This window comes from Carcharhinus amblyrhynchos, chromosome 2 (genome assembly GCF_965287045.1).
Source record: "Carcharhinus amblyrhynchos chromosome 2, sCarAmb.v2.hapA, whole genome shotgun sequence".
Lineage (NCBI taxonomy): Eukaryota > Metazoa > Chordata > Chondrichthyes > Carcharhiniformes > Carcharhinidae > Carcharhinus > Carcharhinus amblyrhynchos.
Genome location: NC_137325.1, coordinates 21,550,863 through 21,565,122, shown reverse-complemented (window position 1 = coordinate 21,565,122; position 14,260 = coordinate 21,550,863). Strand labels below are relative to the sequence as shown.

At 42.3% G+C, this 14,260-nt stretch overlaps 1 protein-coding gene across 1 annotated transcript in view; it reads left to right on the top strand.

The window, feature by feature from the left end:
* The window catches only part of LOC145353036 (collagen alpha-6(VI) chain-like), a 138,674-nt gene that overhangs the window by 85,795 nt on the left and 38,619 nt on the right, over positions 1 to 14,260 (top strand). The window contains exons 23-25 of the mRNA XM_080203359.1: positions 2,413 to 2,475; positions 3,887 to 3,949; positions 7,402 to 7,452. Of these exons, the coding sequence (XP_080059485.1) occupies positions 2,413 to 2,475; positions 3,887 to 3,949; positions 7,402 to 7,452 (177 nt within the window). The remainder of the gene's footprint in view (positions 1 to 2,412; positions 2,476 to 3,886; positions 3,950 to 7,401; positions 7,453 to 14,260) is intronic.

Sequence of the window (14,260 nt, the reverse complement as noted above, 5' to 3'; positions counted from 1 at the left end):
ACAGATCGTGAATCAGGTGCCTTGATATCCATTGCCAGAAATTCTGGTATTGCATGGAATCCTGCACTATCTGTAAATTGGGAACTTTGGCTCTGTGTCCCAGTGAAGAATACTGCTCGAGGCAACACGGTATTATGGACTTTGGCACTGAACTGCTCACTTGGAACAACAGTGACATCCAATGGCCATAAGTGGTACTGAATGAGCTATAATTGTGAGCTGGATTTTTTTTGTTTAATGGACTTTTGTCACAAGTGCAAGTAACCAACTCATTTAACACTTAAACAGAATTCACAGCCCAGGGATGGGCTTTAAAATTTGGTTTCAATTTTTTTTGATTAAAGAGATTTTCCTTCTTCTCTGTTCATTTCCAGTCCTGATATAGTGCACTTCCAAGTTGGCTTGAAGCTCCCAAAATTTACATTATTTTAACTTGCATTCTCTTTCAATTTCAATGTTTCTTTCTTCTGTCCGTTATCAGTGAGGATCATTATTTTTTTGTTGGGGAATCTTACTCTACTGCTAATTATTGATCTTTAATGATAACAGTAAATATCCACAGGTTATGTGATAGTTGGAAATGTCATTGTGGACCTAATCCTGTCTTCATCTAACCTACATATATACTTGGCAGCAGGAATTTTGGATCAATGGGCTTGAACAGGAATGCTGGCTGCATTTCTTCTCTCTCCGACCCCGTTGTATTAAGGCAGTTTTTTTTATTTGTTTAGGGGCTGTGGGCATCGCTGGCTGGGCCAGCTTTTACTACCCATCTCTAATTGCCCTTGAATTGAATGCTTGGCATTTCAGAATCACCCACATTGTTGTGGATCTGGAGTCATATGTAATCCAGACCAGGTAAAGGTGTCAGATCTCCATCCCTAAAGGGACATTAGTGAACCAGGTGGGTTTTTGTAACAATTGACAGTGGTCAACTTTTAATTCCAGATTTTTATTGAATTCAAGTTTCATTGTCTGCTGTGGTGGGATTCGTAGCTGGGTGCCCTGGAGCATTACCCGGTGTGTCTGGATTATTTGTCCAGTCACAATATCACTGCACCACTGCCTCCCCCAAGGATTATAATCCAGTCTACTGTCACCTTGATTGAGATTAGCTAATTTAGCGTAGATCAGGGATTAAAACTGATATCTTCCACTTCTTCATACTCAGTGATTCACTGGATAAACCTACTGAACTGGGGGGAAAGTCCCCAGGCCGGATATGCTTAATTAAAAGGCTTAATAAGTGACACAAAAACCACAAATGACAGGTGCACATGTGGAATCTCAGAAACCATACTGTGGAGATGTGAGAGTGCATGTTCTCATACCTGGCCTCTGAGTAATACTTTCAACCAGCTGTCATCTCGAGTTTCAAAATTTCCACCTGACTAGTTTGATGGACACCTGTCTCCTGTGTAATGGGTAACCTATATTGCTTTAGAATAGTTGCATCAGGCTTACCGTGTAATGTGCATTAATACATGTCATTTGTGAGTGTGGATATTATACAACTTGCACATCCACACTCATATTTCTTTCTATATGAGTATACAACGGCATTGTTGTTGGGTGCACAAGTAGTTACATGGCTATTGTTAGTGGTGCCATGAGGGCTCATGGAAACAGAAAGTTTAGTAAAATTGACCTGCCTTTCCTGATGCTACCAAAATTATGTTTGTGAGTGCATGGCTTCAATATCCTACATGTGGCAACCAATTCATATATTGTCCCTTCTGGTGTCAGGAAGAACACTGAACATCAAAGTTGAAGACAGTAGTGACTTTCACTGCATTGCTAGTGCAGTATAGATAGTGGATTGCCCTTGGATTGAACCTTGACATGAAATTAAGACTCTCACAAAGGTTGTTGTCTGTGTACATTGCCAGATATGATCCCAAACCATGAATACTCCATTTTCAATTACATTTCTGTGCTGAGCTGATCACAAGAATGCTACAATCCAACTCAATGCCACCAGGGGGACCCTTGAGTGAAAGTATCAGCTAATCTTCTCACTGATCTCTATCTTGTAGTAAAGAATGAAAGGTATTCCTGTATTGGCAACTGATGTGTTTGAATCCTCGGAAACAACCCCAAACATGACCTAGTCCTTGCTCCTGATTTGCATCAGGAGTGCAGTGCTATTCTACGCTGCTCCAACCCTTGTGCAAGAGACGAATCAGTGAGATAATAGTCCAATCATACTCTAAAACAATGATCACATTGACAGGTCACTGCTTCATGATTTGTAGGAATTTCCATCTCATTTTAAACCTACATTCTGTAAAGCACACCTTGATAAATATAGGTGAACTTCAAGAATTGCAACTGTTTTTAACTTGCATTTCCTTAGCCATTGTGAAATATGAAACCACAATAATCGATACTTCTATGTTATTTGTATGCTAGGGTCCAGCTGGAGAGCCAGGTCCTCAGGGAATAGATGGTGATCTTGGTCACAAAGGGAGAACTGTAAGTATCAGTACAGACAACATGATTATCAGTGAATTGGATATAGGCTGCAATTTTACTGCCCCACCCATCATGAGAATCGGAGCCGGTGAGGGACGGACAATAGCAAGGTCCGTTGACCTCGGGCAGGATTTTATGGTTTTGGATGATTGAGGCCGTAAAACCCTTACCTGGAATTCTCCCATCCTGCCCGCCACTGGAATTCTAGCAGGCGGGGCAGAGAATATGAAACACCATTGACGATCAGGTGGGAATTTCTGGCTTTTAGACCAGCACAGCCAGAGAATCCCGCCCATAGTGTCTATTATAAATTTGACCTTTCTCGCTGATAGGAGGAATGTTTAAACATTTCGAAGGAGAAGGAAAGGTGGGACCAAAAATGTTGGTATCTAGTGGAATTAAGTTTGAAGATAATTTCATTTATATTGGGTGCGATCTCACCGACCATTCAAGCCTCGCTCCCGCTGCAGTGAGGTTGGGGAACTTGGCGCCCAACCGAATCTCCATTCACTGCAGCGGGATGGGAAATTCCCGCTGGCATGAACGGCCATAAGATTCTGGCCATAGTGAGTTTCAAGGCTTGCCTTACAGCCAATGAAGTATTTTTGAAGAGTTGTAATGTTGACAATATTATATTGTATTGGCAACTATGTGTTTGAATTCTCGGAAACAACCCCAAACATGACCTAGTCCTTGTTCCTAGGTTATCAGGGCCGGAGAGTTTGGGAAGAATTTTGATTGCCATTGGGGGGGATGTACTCCACTGTGAAGCTGGGGTTAAACCTCTCCTCCTCCTCTCTCTTGCTCCCCACCGCCCCCACCGCCACCCCCACCCCCCCACCCCACCCCAGCTTTGTGGTTAGGAACCTCTGCAATCGACATGGCAGGTTTGAAGGTGACTTCTCCTTCATAAGAAACGTACATTACTGAGCAGTAACCCTGCTGCATCTGGGTTTGTTCACTCAGCAATATTTCACAATGTTTAATCATTTGGAACTTTGCACCATCACATCTTCCTTGTAGCTTTTGCAGTTGGCAACCTGTGGCGATTTCAATTTTTGTGTATGTAAGGAATTTTGTTGCAGAGGTAAGAAAAGGTTATAGGATACAATTTATGAGTTGCTATTTCTGAAAGAGTTTATAGAGAGAGAATCTTGTGAGCTATTAATAATCTAGACCGGCTTTTATAATGTTTTGAGGTATAAAATCCTTCTAATTAAAACAAACTCTAAGGTCCGACCCTTTACTGATTTGAAAAATTAATAGGATTACCAAGGTCTTACACCTAATTCCTAATTATGTACTTTTGTTATATGAAGCCCTGTGCTGAGAGTGCTAAATTGTAAAATGTATCCATATAATCCCTGGAATATACTTGTATTAGTAACTAGTTTCTTGGGATATTTAACAGGGCCAACCTGGAAACCCTGGAGAGAAAGGTGTGAGAGGGATAGGGGGCCCTCGTGGGATGATGGTAAGCCTTTTCTGTGTTCCTTCAATTTATCCTTTCTTAAAAAAACACTTTGTGGCAAAAGAACAGTAATCGATAACAAATGATCTGGAAGCGCAATACAAATAAATTGAAGAACTCCAACCCGGTTACTAATCATGTGGAGAAACAATCTTGATTCTGCTATTTCGTACATTACACTGAAATCCAAAATATAGTACATTTTTGTTCAAGCATTAGGGCTGCAATAGCAATGTGACTTCCTATTTCCAATAGTTCTGGAAGAATAACATCGATGGGAAACAGCAAAAAGTGAAAGTTTATTAGTCACAATTAGGCTTACATTCACACTGCAATAAAGTTAATGTGAAAATCCCTGTGGTGCCACTCTCCGGCACCTGTTCAGCTACACTGAGGGAGAACTTAGCATGGCAATGTACCTAACCTGCCTATCTTTGGACTGTGGGAGGAAACCGGAGCACCCAGAGGAAACCCATGCAGACACAGGGAGAATATGCAGATTCCACACAGACAGTGACCCAAGCTGGGAATCAAACCCAGGTCCCTGGCGCTGACAGGCAGCAGTTTTAACCACTGTATCACTGTGCCATCCTCTATAGAGAGTACAATATAGGAAGGATAGGATAGTAGAATCCCTACGGTGCAGAAGGAGATCATTCGGCCCATCAAGTCGGCATCGACTCTCTGAAAGAGCACCTTACCCAGGCCCAACCTTGCCCTATCCCTGAATACAAGGAGAATATGCAAACTCCACACAGTCACCCATGGTCGGAATTGAACCCAGGTTCCTGGTGCTGTGTGGGTAACCACTGTGCCACCATGCCATTTAAGACGAATTTCAGAATGTAATATTTACACTGGATGGATTGTATTACCTTGGTTAAAAATAAATCACATTTGTTAGTCCTGTAACAGAGAAATTATGGTAAGAAGTCTCACAACACCAGGTTAAAGTCCAACAGGTTTATTTGGAATTATGAGCTTTTGGAGCGCAGCTCCTTCATCAGATGAGTGGAGGTTAGTTCTCAAACACAGCATATATAGGCAAAGACAGAATTGCAAGATAATTACAGACTGGAATGTGAAGAATCGTTGGAATGCGAGTCTTTCAGATAATAAAGGCTTTACAGGTATGAACAGTGTGCGTGGATAGAGGGATAATCACAGTTTAAAGAGTGTGAATTGTCTCAAGCCAGGTAATTGAAACTTCTCACTGTAGATAGAACATAGAACACAGAACATTACAGCGCAGTACAGGCCCTTCGGCCCTCGATGTTGCGCCAACCAGTGGAACCAATCTAATAACCCTCTAACCTAAACTATTCCAATGTTATCCAAATGCCTATCCACTGACCATTTGAACGCCCATAAAGTTGGTGAGTCCACAACTGTTGTAGGCAGGGCATTCCACGCCCTTAGTACCATGTGAGTAAAGAACCTACCTTGACATCCGTCCTATAATTACCACCCCTTAATTTAAAGCTATGTCCCCTTGTGTTAGCCAACCGAGGAAAAAGGCTTTCACTATCCACCCTATCTAACCCTCTGATCATCTTGTATGCCTCAATTAGGTCACCTCTCAACCACCTTCTTTCTAACGAAAACAACCTCAAGGCCCTCAGCCTTTCCTCATAAGACCTTCCCACTATATCAGGCAACATCCTGGTAAACCTCCTCTGCACCCTTTCCAATGCCTCCACATCCTTCTTATAATGCAGCGACCAGAACTGTACGCAATACTCCAAGTGTGGCCGCACCAGAGTTTTGTACAGTTGCAACATGACCTCACGGCTCCGAAATTCAATCCCTCTACCAATTAAAGCTAACACACCATACGCCTGTTTAACAACCTTATCAACCTGGGTGCCAACTTTCAGGGATCTATGCACATGTACCCCGAGATGTATTGTGCCCACCCCAATCCTTCACCAGCATCTCCAGAGAAATTATGGTTCAGGTCCTTTAAAATTTGTTTCACTCTAATGTTTGTAGTGGACTATCCATGAATGAATCACACCTACTTAACCTGGCAATGCATGTCTTAGAGTGAGCAACGGAATGCCAAACATGAGCCTAATTTTAAATAAGTTCATGTAATATTTAATGTACAACATTGACATGTCAACTTAGAAACTTTAAAATAGTACATGTTAGATTATCTTCATACATACTAAAATAATTGGTAAAATTTATCAGAGTTCAAATAATTTGCATTGGCAAAGATAGTAAGGTTTTAGAAGTACGGACACTGAATGACAACCAGAAATTTCAATGACATTTTCCTTATCTTTTTGGAATGGAACAATTAATTAGGATGAAACTGATGACTAGGTGAACAGAATTTAATACAATGCTTTGGTAAAGCATCGACATACATAATATAACCCAAAGTGCTTAAGCAGTTCAATGTCATATCAGAACTAAGAAACTTGCAGCCAAGCCTGGATCGTGTATGTATTTTGAGTAAATACACTGATTTTGTGTTCCCTCTGGGGAACTTGCACTCAGGGAGCACAAGATGGAGTATTGTGCTAAAATGCTTAGCCCCATCATTAACTCTCAATTCTTTAAAGCATGGCTCCCCAACTGTGTTGACGCACTAGTGAATTAATCCTTTAATTCTTTCATTAGGAGAAATTCTTTCAAAATAAATAAGGTGTTAATAATAATCTTAGTAGACTATGGAGTAGCAAATGGGAGAGTCATGTCCCCTCCTATATCTTTTACACATAGCGCCTGGTCTATGTGAATGTATGATCACATGAAGATGTAACAGCCCCAGTTGTAGAATCCCTACAGTGCAGAAGGAGGCCGTTTGGTCCTTTGACTCTGTACCAACCACAATCCCACCTAGGCCCTACTCCCGTAACCCCACACACTCACCCTGCTAATCCCCCTGACATTAGGGTCAATTTAGCATGGTCAATCAACCTAACCCACACAACTTTGGACTGTGGGAGGAAACCAGATCACCCAGAGGAAACCCATGCAGATACAGGGAGAATGTGCAAATTCTACACAGACAGTGACCCCAGGCCAGAATTGAACCTGGGACTCTGCCGCTCTGAGGCAGCAGTGCTAACTACTGTGCCGTATAATGTCATCCTGTAATGTCTACCCCTTGAAACCCAAGCACCGCATTAGCTGACAATCCTTTCACTGCATTTCACAATGATCAGCCCTGCACAATCTAATTGTCTCACTGAATATAAGACCCAGATATTTACTGGGGTGAGTTTTGGAGTGGGATAGTTTGGAAACCTCGGAACTGCAAGATTTCTTGAAGACATTGGACATATTCACTATTAGCTAATTATTCTAAAAGATGAGCTTAAGCATATATTGCAACTGTTTTGCTTTTGATTGAATCTACATTTTGTAATATAAAAAGTCAAATAAAAAAAGTTTTGATTAAATTGCATAATCACATGTTGAAAATGTTGCTTGTTGTATAGGGGTCAGATGGCAAAAGTGGATTTGGACTCCAAGGAATAAAAGGCAGAAAGGTAACCATATTATTGTTATATATGGAAGATGTTCAAAATTCCAGTAAATGCAGATCAGAATTTGATGCATTGCAGCCCTATCTCTAACCCATGATGCTTTCGAGCACTGAATTTACCCTGTATTCTACTTCTTGATTCAAAACTGTTCTTTTTATTTTGCTTTTGAAAACATATTTTTGACTAATGAAGTGTTATTGAGACCACATTTTTGCCTTGTTTTGCGCAGATTAATACTCAGATTTCTTCCCTTTAACCCATTTTGTGACAAGGCCATCAGCTTCTCATTTCAAGAACTGTTAGTAATGAGAGGGAAGTGATCAATTGGAGTAGGAACAATATATTTTCTGTTCAGATATGAATGTTTTATGTGCTTGTACAGCATTTCCCTGGGTGCTGTTTTAGTCATCCATATATAATAGAGTGGTTTCAAGTCTACATACAAACAGGAAGAGGGCGATTCCAGGTGTTGAATTCACAAAAAAAAACTGGAGTAAACCTCATTGGTTTTTCAGCAAGATTTTCAAAATGAATCTCCCACACTCTGTGCACTGCAGAGTGCACGAGCATAAATCTCTCCAAATATTTGGGGGCGGTCCCTATTCCTACTGGAGATGCCGGCAGCATAGCGTTGAGTGGGCCACTGGAGGGAATGGTGCAAAGGAGCAGAGGAGTCTTGTATCTACCGGGGTCCAAGACTTTTGATGAACAGACAGTGGAAGCCAGCCATAGGGGTTGTTCTCAGGAGCCAAACCCAGTTGATGTCAAGTGTGGCAGGAAATTAATGGAATCAGAGCAGGGGTCCGCTTGAGTCTCCTGGCCCACTGCACCACAAATGCAGTGCAGAGGACTAGGAGAATCGCCCCTGAAATGTTATAAGAATGCCTGTGGCCCTAAACCTCGTAAACACAGTAAAAAGTCTGACAACACCAGGTTTTAGTCCAACCTATTTATTTGATAATATACTCACAAGCTTTCGGGGTTAGCCCCTTCGTCAGGTGAATGGAGAGTTCTGGTCTCAGACAGAGCATATAAAGCACAGACAGTTTAGAGATTACTGATTAGAATGCGAATCCTTACACCTAACCTACTGTTCAAGACCTGAAGTGGCTGATAATGTGAGTGGAAGGAGCACTGATCACAGGTTAAAGAGATGTGTATTGTCTCCAGACAGTACAGTAAGTGAGGTTTTGCAAACCCAGGCAAGTCACGGGGGTTACGGATAGTGCGACATGAACCCAAGATCCTTGTTGAGACCATCCTCATGTGTGCGGAACTTGGCTATCAGTCTCTGTTCAGCGACTCTGCACTGTCGTGTGTCGTGAAGGCCGCCTTGGAGAATGCTTACCTGAAGGTCAGAGGCTGAATGCCTGTGACCACTGAAGTGTTCGCCAACAGGAAGGGAACAGTCTTGCCTGGTGACTGTCGAGTGATGTTCATTCATCCGTTGTCGTAGCGTCTGCATGGTCTCCCCAATGTACCATGCTTCGGGACATCCTTTCTTGCAACGTATCAGGTAGACAATGTTGGCCGAGTTGCAAGAGTATTTACCATGTACCTGGTGGATGGTATTCTCACGTGTGATGATGGTATCCATGTCGATGATCCGGCATGTCTTGCAGAGGTTGCTGTGACAGGGTTGTGTGGTATTATGGTCACTGTTCTCCTGAAGGCTGGGTAGTTTGCTGCGAACAATGGTCTGTTTGAGGTTGTGTGGTTGTCTGAAAGCAAGAAGTGGGGGTGTGGGGATAGCCCTGGCGAGATGTTCGTCTTCATCAGTGATATGTTGAAGACTCCGGAGAAGATGTCGTAGCTTCTCCGCTCCGGGGAAGTACTGGATGACGAAGGGTACTCTGTCCACTGTGTCCTGTGTTTGCCTTCTGAGGAGATCGGTGCGGTTTCTCGCTGTGGCACATCGGAACTGCCGATCTATGAGTCGAGCACCATACCCTGTTCTTATGAGGGCATCTTTCAGGGTCTGGAGGTGTCTGTCACGATCCTCCTCATCTGAGCAAATCCTGTGTATACGAAGGGCTTGTCCATAGGGAATAGCTTCTTTAACATGTTTAGGGTGGAAACTGGAGAAGTGGAGCATTGTGAGATTGTCTGTGGGCTTGCGGTACAGTGAGGTGCTGAGGTGACCGTCCTTAATGGAGATGCGTGTGTCCAAGAATGCAACTGATTCTGGGGAATAGTCCATGGTGAGTCTGATGGTGGGGTGGAATTTGTTGATATCATCATATAGTTGTTTCAGTGATTGTTCACCATGAGGCCAAAGGAAGAAAATGTCATCGATGTATCTAGTGTACAGCATCGGTTGAAGATTCTGTGCAGTGAAGAAGTCTTGTTCGAACCTGTGCATGAAGATGTTGGCATATTGAGGTGCAAATTTGGTCCCCATGGCTGTTCCATGTGTCTGGATGAAAAACTGGTTGTTGAAGGTGAAGACGTTGTGGTCCAGGATAAAGCGGATGAGTTGTAAAATTGTATCTGGAAACTGGCAGTTGTCAGCATTGAGTACTGAGGCAGTCGCAGCAATGCCATCGTTGTGGGGGATGTTGGTGTAGAGCGCTGAGACATCCATTGTGACGAGGAGTGTCCCTGGTTCAACTGCTCCGTGTGTGCTGAGTTTCAGTGGGAAGTCCGTAGTGTCGCGACAAAAGCTGGGGGTTCTTTGTACAATGGGTTTCAGGATGCCCTCGACGTAGCTGGAGAGGTTCTCACACAGAGTTCCATTGCCCGATACGATGGGACGGCCAGGTGTGTTTGCCTTGTGTATCTTTGGGAGGCAGTAGAGATCTCCAATGCGGGGAGTACGTGGAATGAGAGCACGGAGGGTGCTCTGAAGGTCCGGATCAAAGGTCTTGATCAGATTGTTGAGTTGACGAGTGTGTTCTTTGGTCGGATCTGTGGGTAATTGTCTGTAGTGTTCCTCATTGTTTAGTTGTCGGTACACTTCGTTACAGTAATCCGTTCTGTTCAGTATGATGATGGCCCCTCCTTTGTCTGCTGGTTTGATGACAATGTTGCGGTTTGTCTTGAGAGCGTGGATGGTGTTGCGTTGTGCTTGGGTGATGTTCGGGGCTGTCTCGCCCTAAACCTCACCAATGCGAGTTTCATCACAGTGCCTCTGACACTAAAAAATAAAAGCAGTGCCTGGGAAATTAAGTCTCTAATCTTTAATAAGTTTTGTTTTCCATTCTATCACTGGAGCAAGACCATTATTACATTATTTTGATGACAAAAATCATGAGGGTTGGGACACACTTATGGTATAAATCAGGTGGCGGGGGGGGGGGTGCGAAATTGAATGAGACGTCAGAACACTGACAATGAATTGATTTCTTTCTTGTATCTAAACTGCAGTTTAAGAAATCAATATGCAAGCCATTCCTAAATTGGAAGGAAGCAGGATTGGCTGGGATGTCAATATCAAGGTTACATCCTGCAACTCCCTGGAACTGATAGGCATTTTTATTTTTGGAATAGGTTCTGGGTACCAAACCTTTTCTGTCCCCCCTCCCTTACCATCCCAACATTGCAGAGATTCCCAAGATGAGAACTGCCAAAAACATTATAACCAAGGACCCCTGCTCTGATTCCATTAATTTCCTGCCACACGTGACATCAACTGGGCTTGGATCCTGAGAACAACCCCTAAGGCTGGCTTCCACTGTCTCATCGTAAGTCTTGGGCCCCGGTAGATACAAGACTCCTCTCCTCCTTTGCACCATTCCCTCCAATGCAAAAATGAGGAGGTCATTGCTCTGCCATGTTATATTATTTCCCACTGATACAAGACACTCATAATATTGGAGTCTTGCTGGTACATTCAGCTAATCAACAACATGGTTAGCACTGGCTGAATGCTGTAGTCATTTAGTATAGCAAGCAGCATGGAATGGGAATGCTACCTGTGGCTACTGGGTGTTGGTTAATCATACATTCCCTTGCTGGCTACTGGGGTTACCAAACTTACCATCCCCTGAGAGTCTTGACTGTTGAACCTTCAGTTTGAGTTTGTGATGCTGTTTGATTGTGATTCCTACAGAGGGAGCTGTTGCCTTAAGTAAAGGACTCAGCAAACAATTCAAATATAAATTACAGTTGAATTTATGGTGCTGAGCCCTGCTGGATTATCATTCGGACTGGTGAATTATAGCGTGGAGGTCAGAGAATATTATTTGCAATGCTTCCAAATTTTAGAAGAGTGAAAATTAATCACTGGAAAATTAATAATGCCTGAATTTGGTGTTCTAGTCTCTTCTCCAAATTGTCTGATCAATTGTTCACTTATGGGTTGTGAGCTTTGTTGGCTAGGCCAGCATTTGTTGCCCATCCCTAATTCTCCCTGGGAAAGTATTGATAATTGCCTTCTTGAAACGCTGCAGTAGATGTGCTGGAGGTACACACTAGTGCCAGCTAATGGACATGCACAGACTTTTCTTTTGCATTCTCACATTGTTAAACATTCGCTGCTTAATAAATCCTTCTGCGAATGTCATAAGTCAATGAATCTGCATAAAATTCAAGTCATTTACACATTTTGATAAATGTAACTTACTACGGTATTGGATTTTGCATCTATACTAAAGTGTGAACAGTTGAGGATTGAAGATTTTGTCTGTGTACTTTTTTAGTAAATCATAAACTCCTTACAATGACAGGTTAAGAACTTGGTTTAAATAGCACACAAGAATTTATTGCAATCATGATGAGTATTCTGCAAAAATAGCGAGGAGAGAAACTAATATCAAGATTCTTTAGCTGTAGGGGTGTAAAGAGAATGTACTGATCCAATGGTTCCAGATTTAGTGCACAAATCCAGTGACACATTAACATTATTCAATCTCCAATTCAAACTATTAACAAAAATCACACAGGCAGAGTTTCTGTTTGTCAATATTGGTGGATGCTCCCTCTAAGCAGCAAGACATCTCACCTACCCCCATCCACATTGGCAAGAACCAAGGCTTATGGATTAACGTTCTTATTTGTTTATTTGTCTGAAAACACAAAGCCTAACAGAACAGACCATGCTAAGCTTTACAGTGTTTGTCCAGGCAGCAGTATCCAATATGAAATGGGAATTTCAAACTGAACGCACAGAAGGATCTCCATGAGAGATTTATCCCTCAAGCTTCGGTGAATGAAACAAATTGCCTGGATAAAAAACATTGCCAGGAACAGGTTTTCATTAACTGAGTCTGCAGTAAACCTAAATCAATTCCAAACTTGCATCACCAGACAGATAAAGAAAAGACTTGCATTTTAATAGCACCTTGACCAATGATGAGACAGAGTACAGGGATGAGGAAGAGAGTCTGGTGAACTGGTGCGGCAACAATAATCCCTCCCTCAATGTCAACAAAACGAAGGAGATTATCGTTGACTTCAGGAAGTGTAAAGGAGAACCTGCCTTTGTACACATCAATGGGGGCGAAGTAGAAAAAGTCAAGAGCTTCAAGCTTTTAGGTGTCCAGATCACCAACAACCTGGCCTGGTACCCCCATGCCGATACTATTGTTAAGAAATCTTACCAACGCCTCTACTTTCTCCAGAAGACTAAGGAAATTTGGCATGTCAGCTACGACTCTCACCAACTTTTACAGATGCAGCACAGAAAGGATTCTTTTTGGTTGTATCACAGCTTGGTGTGGCTCCTGCTCTGCCCAAGGAACTACAAAGGTTCCCAATCCATCATGCAAACCAGCCTCCCATCCATTGATTCTGTCTATGCTTCCCACCGCCTCGGCAAAGCAGCCAGCATTATCAAGGATCCCACGCACCCTGGACATTCTCACTTCCACCTTCTTCCGTCAGGAAAAAGATACAAAAGTGTGAGTTCACGTACCAACCCACTCAAGAACAGCTTCTTCCCTGCTGTGGTCAGACTTTTGAATGGACTTGCCTTGCATTAAGTTGATCTTTTTCTACATCCTAGCTATAACTGTAATACTACGTTCTGCATTCTCACTTCCTTCTCTATGAATGGTTTGTTTTGTCTGTACAGCTCAAGAAACAATACTTTTTCTGTATGTTAATACATGTGACAATAATAAATCAATTCAAACCTTTCACATCCTTAGGCTATTTTTAAGCCCTATACAGCCAAAGTCACTCTTATTAAAAGACAAGTATGACACCCAATCAATAAAAAGACATCTCCTACAGTAGACCACTACCTGGACTCCATATAACAATCAGTAAGTGAAATAAATCTGTTTGTAAGTTCATGGATAATTTGACCAGGATACTGAGAGAAACATTGTGCACATCTTAAATTAGGCCATGGGATAGTCAAAACTAGAAAAACTATCATACTAATGCATGGATTGAAAAAAAGCAAATTGCTTAGTATTTTTTCATAAATAAGGTCTGAATAACTTCTTCATGTATAAGATATTGATGTAATGATTTGATTTGATTTATTATTGTCACATGTATTGGCGTACAGCAAAAAATATTATTTCTTGTGCACTATACTGTCAAAGCATACTATTCATTGAGTACATAGGGGATAAGGATAGGAGAGGGTGCAAAATATGGTGTTGCAGTCACATGGTGTAGGGAAAGGTCAGCTTAATATATGGTAGGTCCAGTCTAAAGTCTGATGGTAGCAGGGAAGAAGCTATTCTTGAGTTGGTTAGTGTGTGATCTCAGACTTTTGTATTAATTTCCTGATGGAAGAAGGTGGAAGAGAGAATGTCCAGGGTGCGTGGGGTCCTTGATGTGCTGCCTGCTTTTCCGAGGCAGCATGAAGTATAGATGGAATCGATGGATCATAGGCTAGTTTGCGTGATGGACGTAC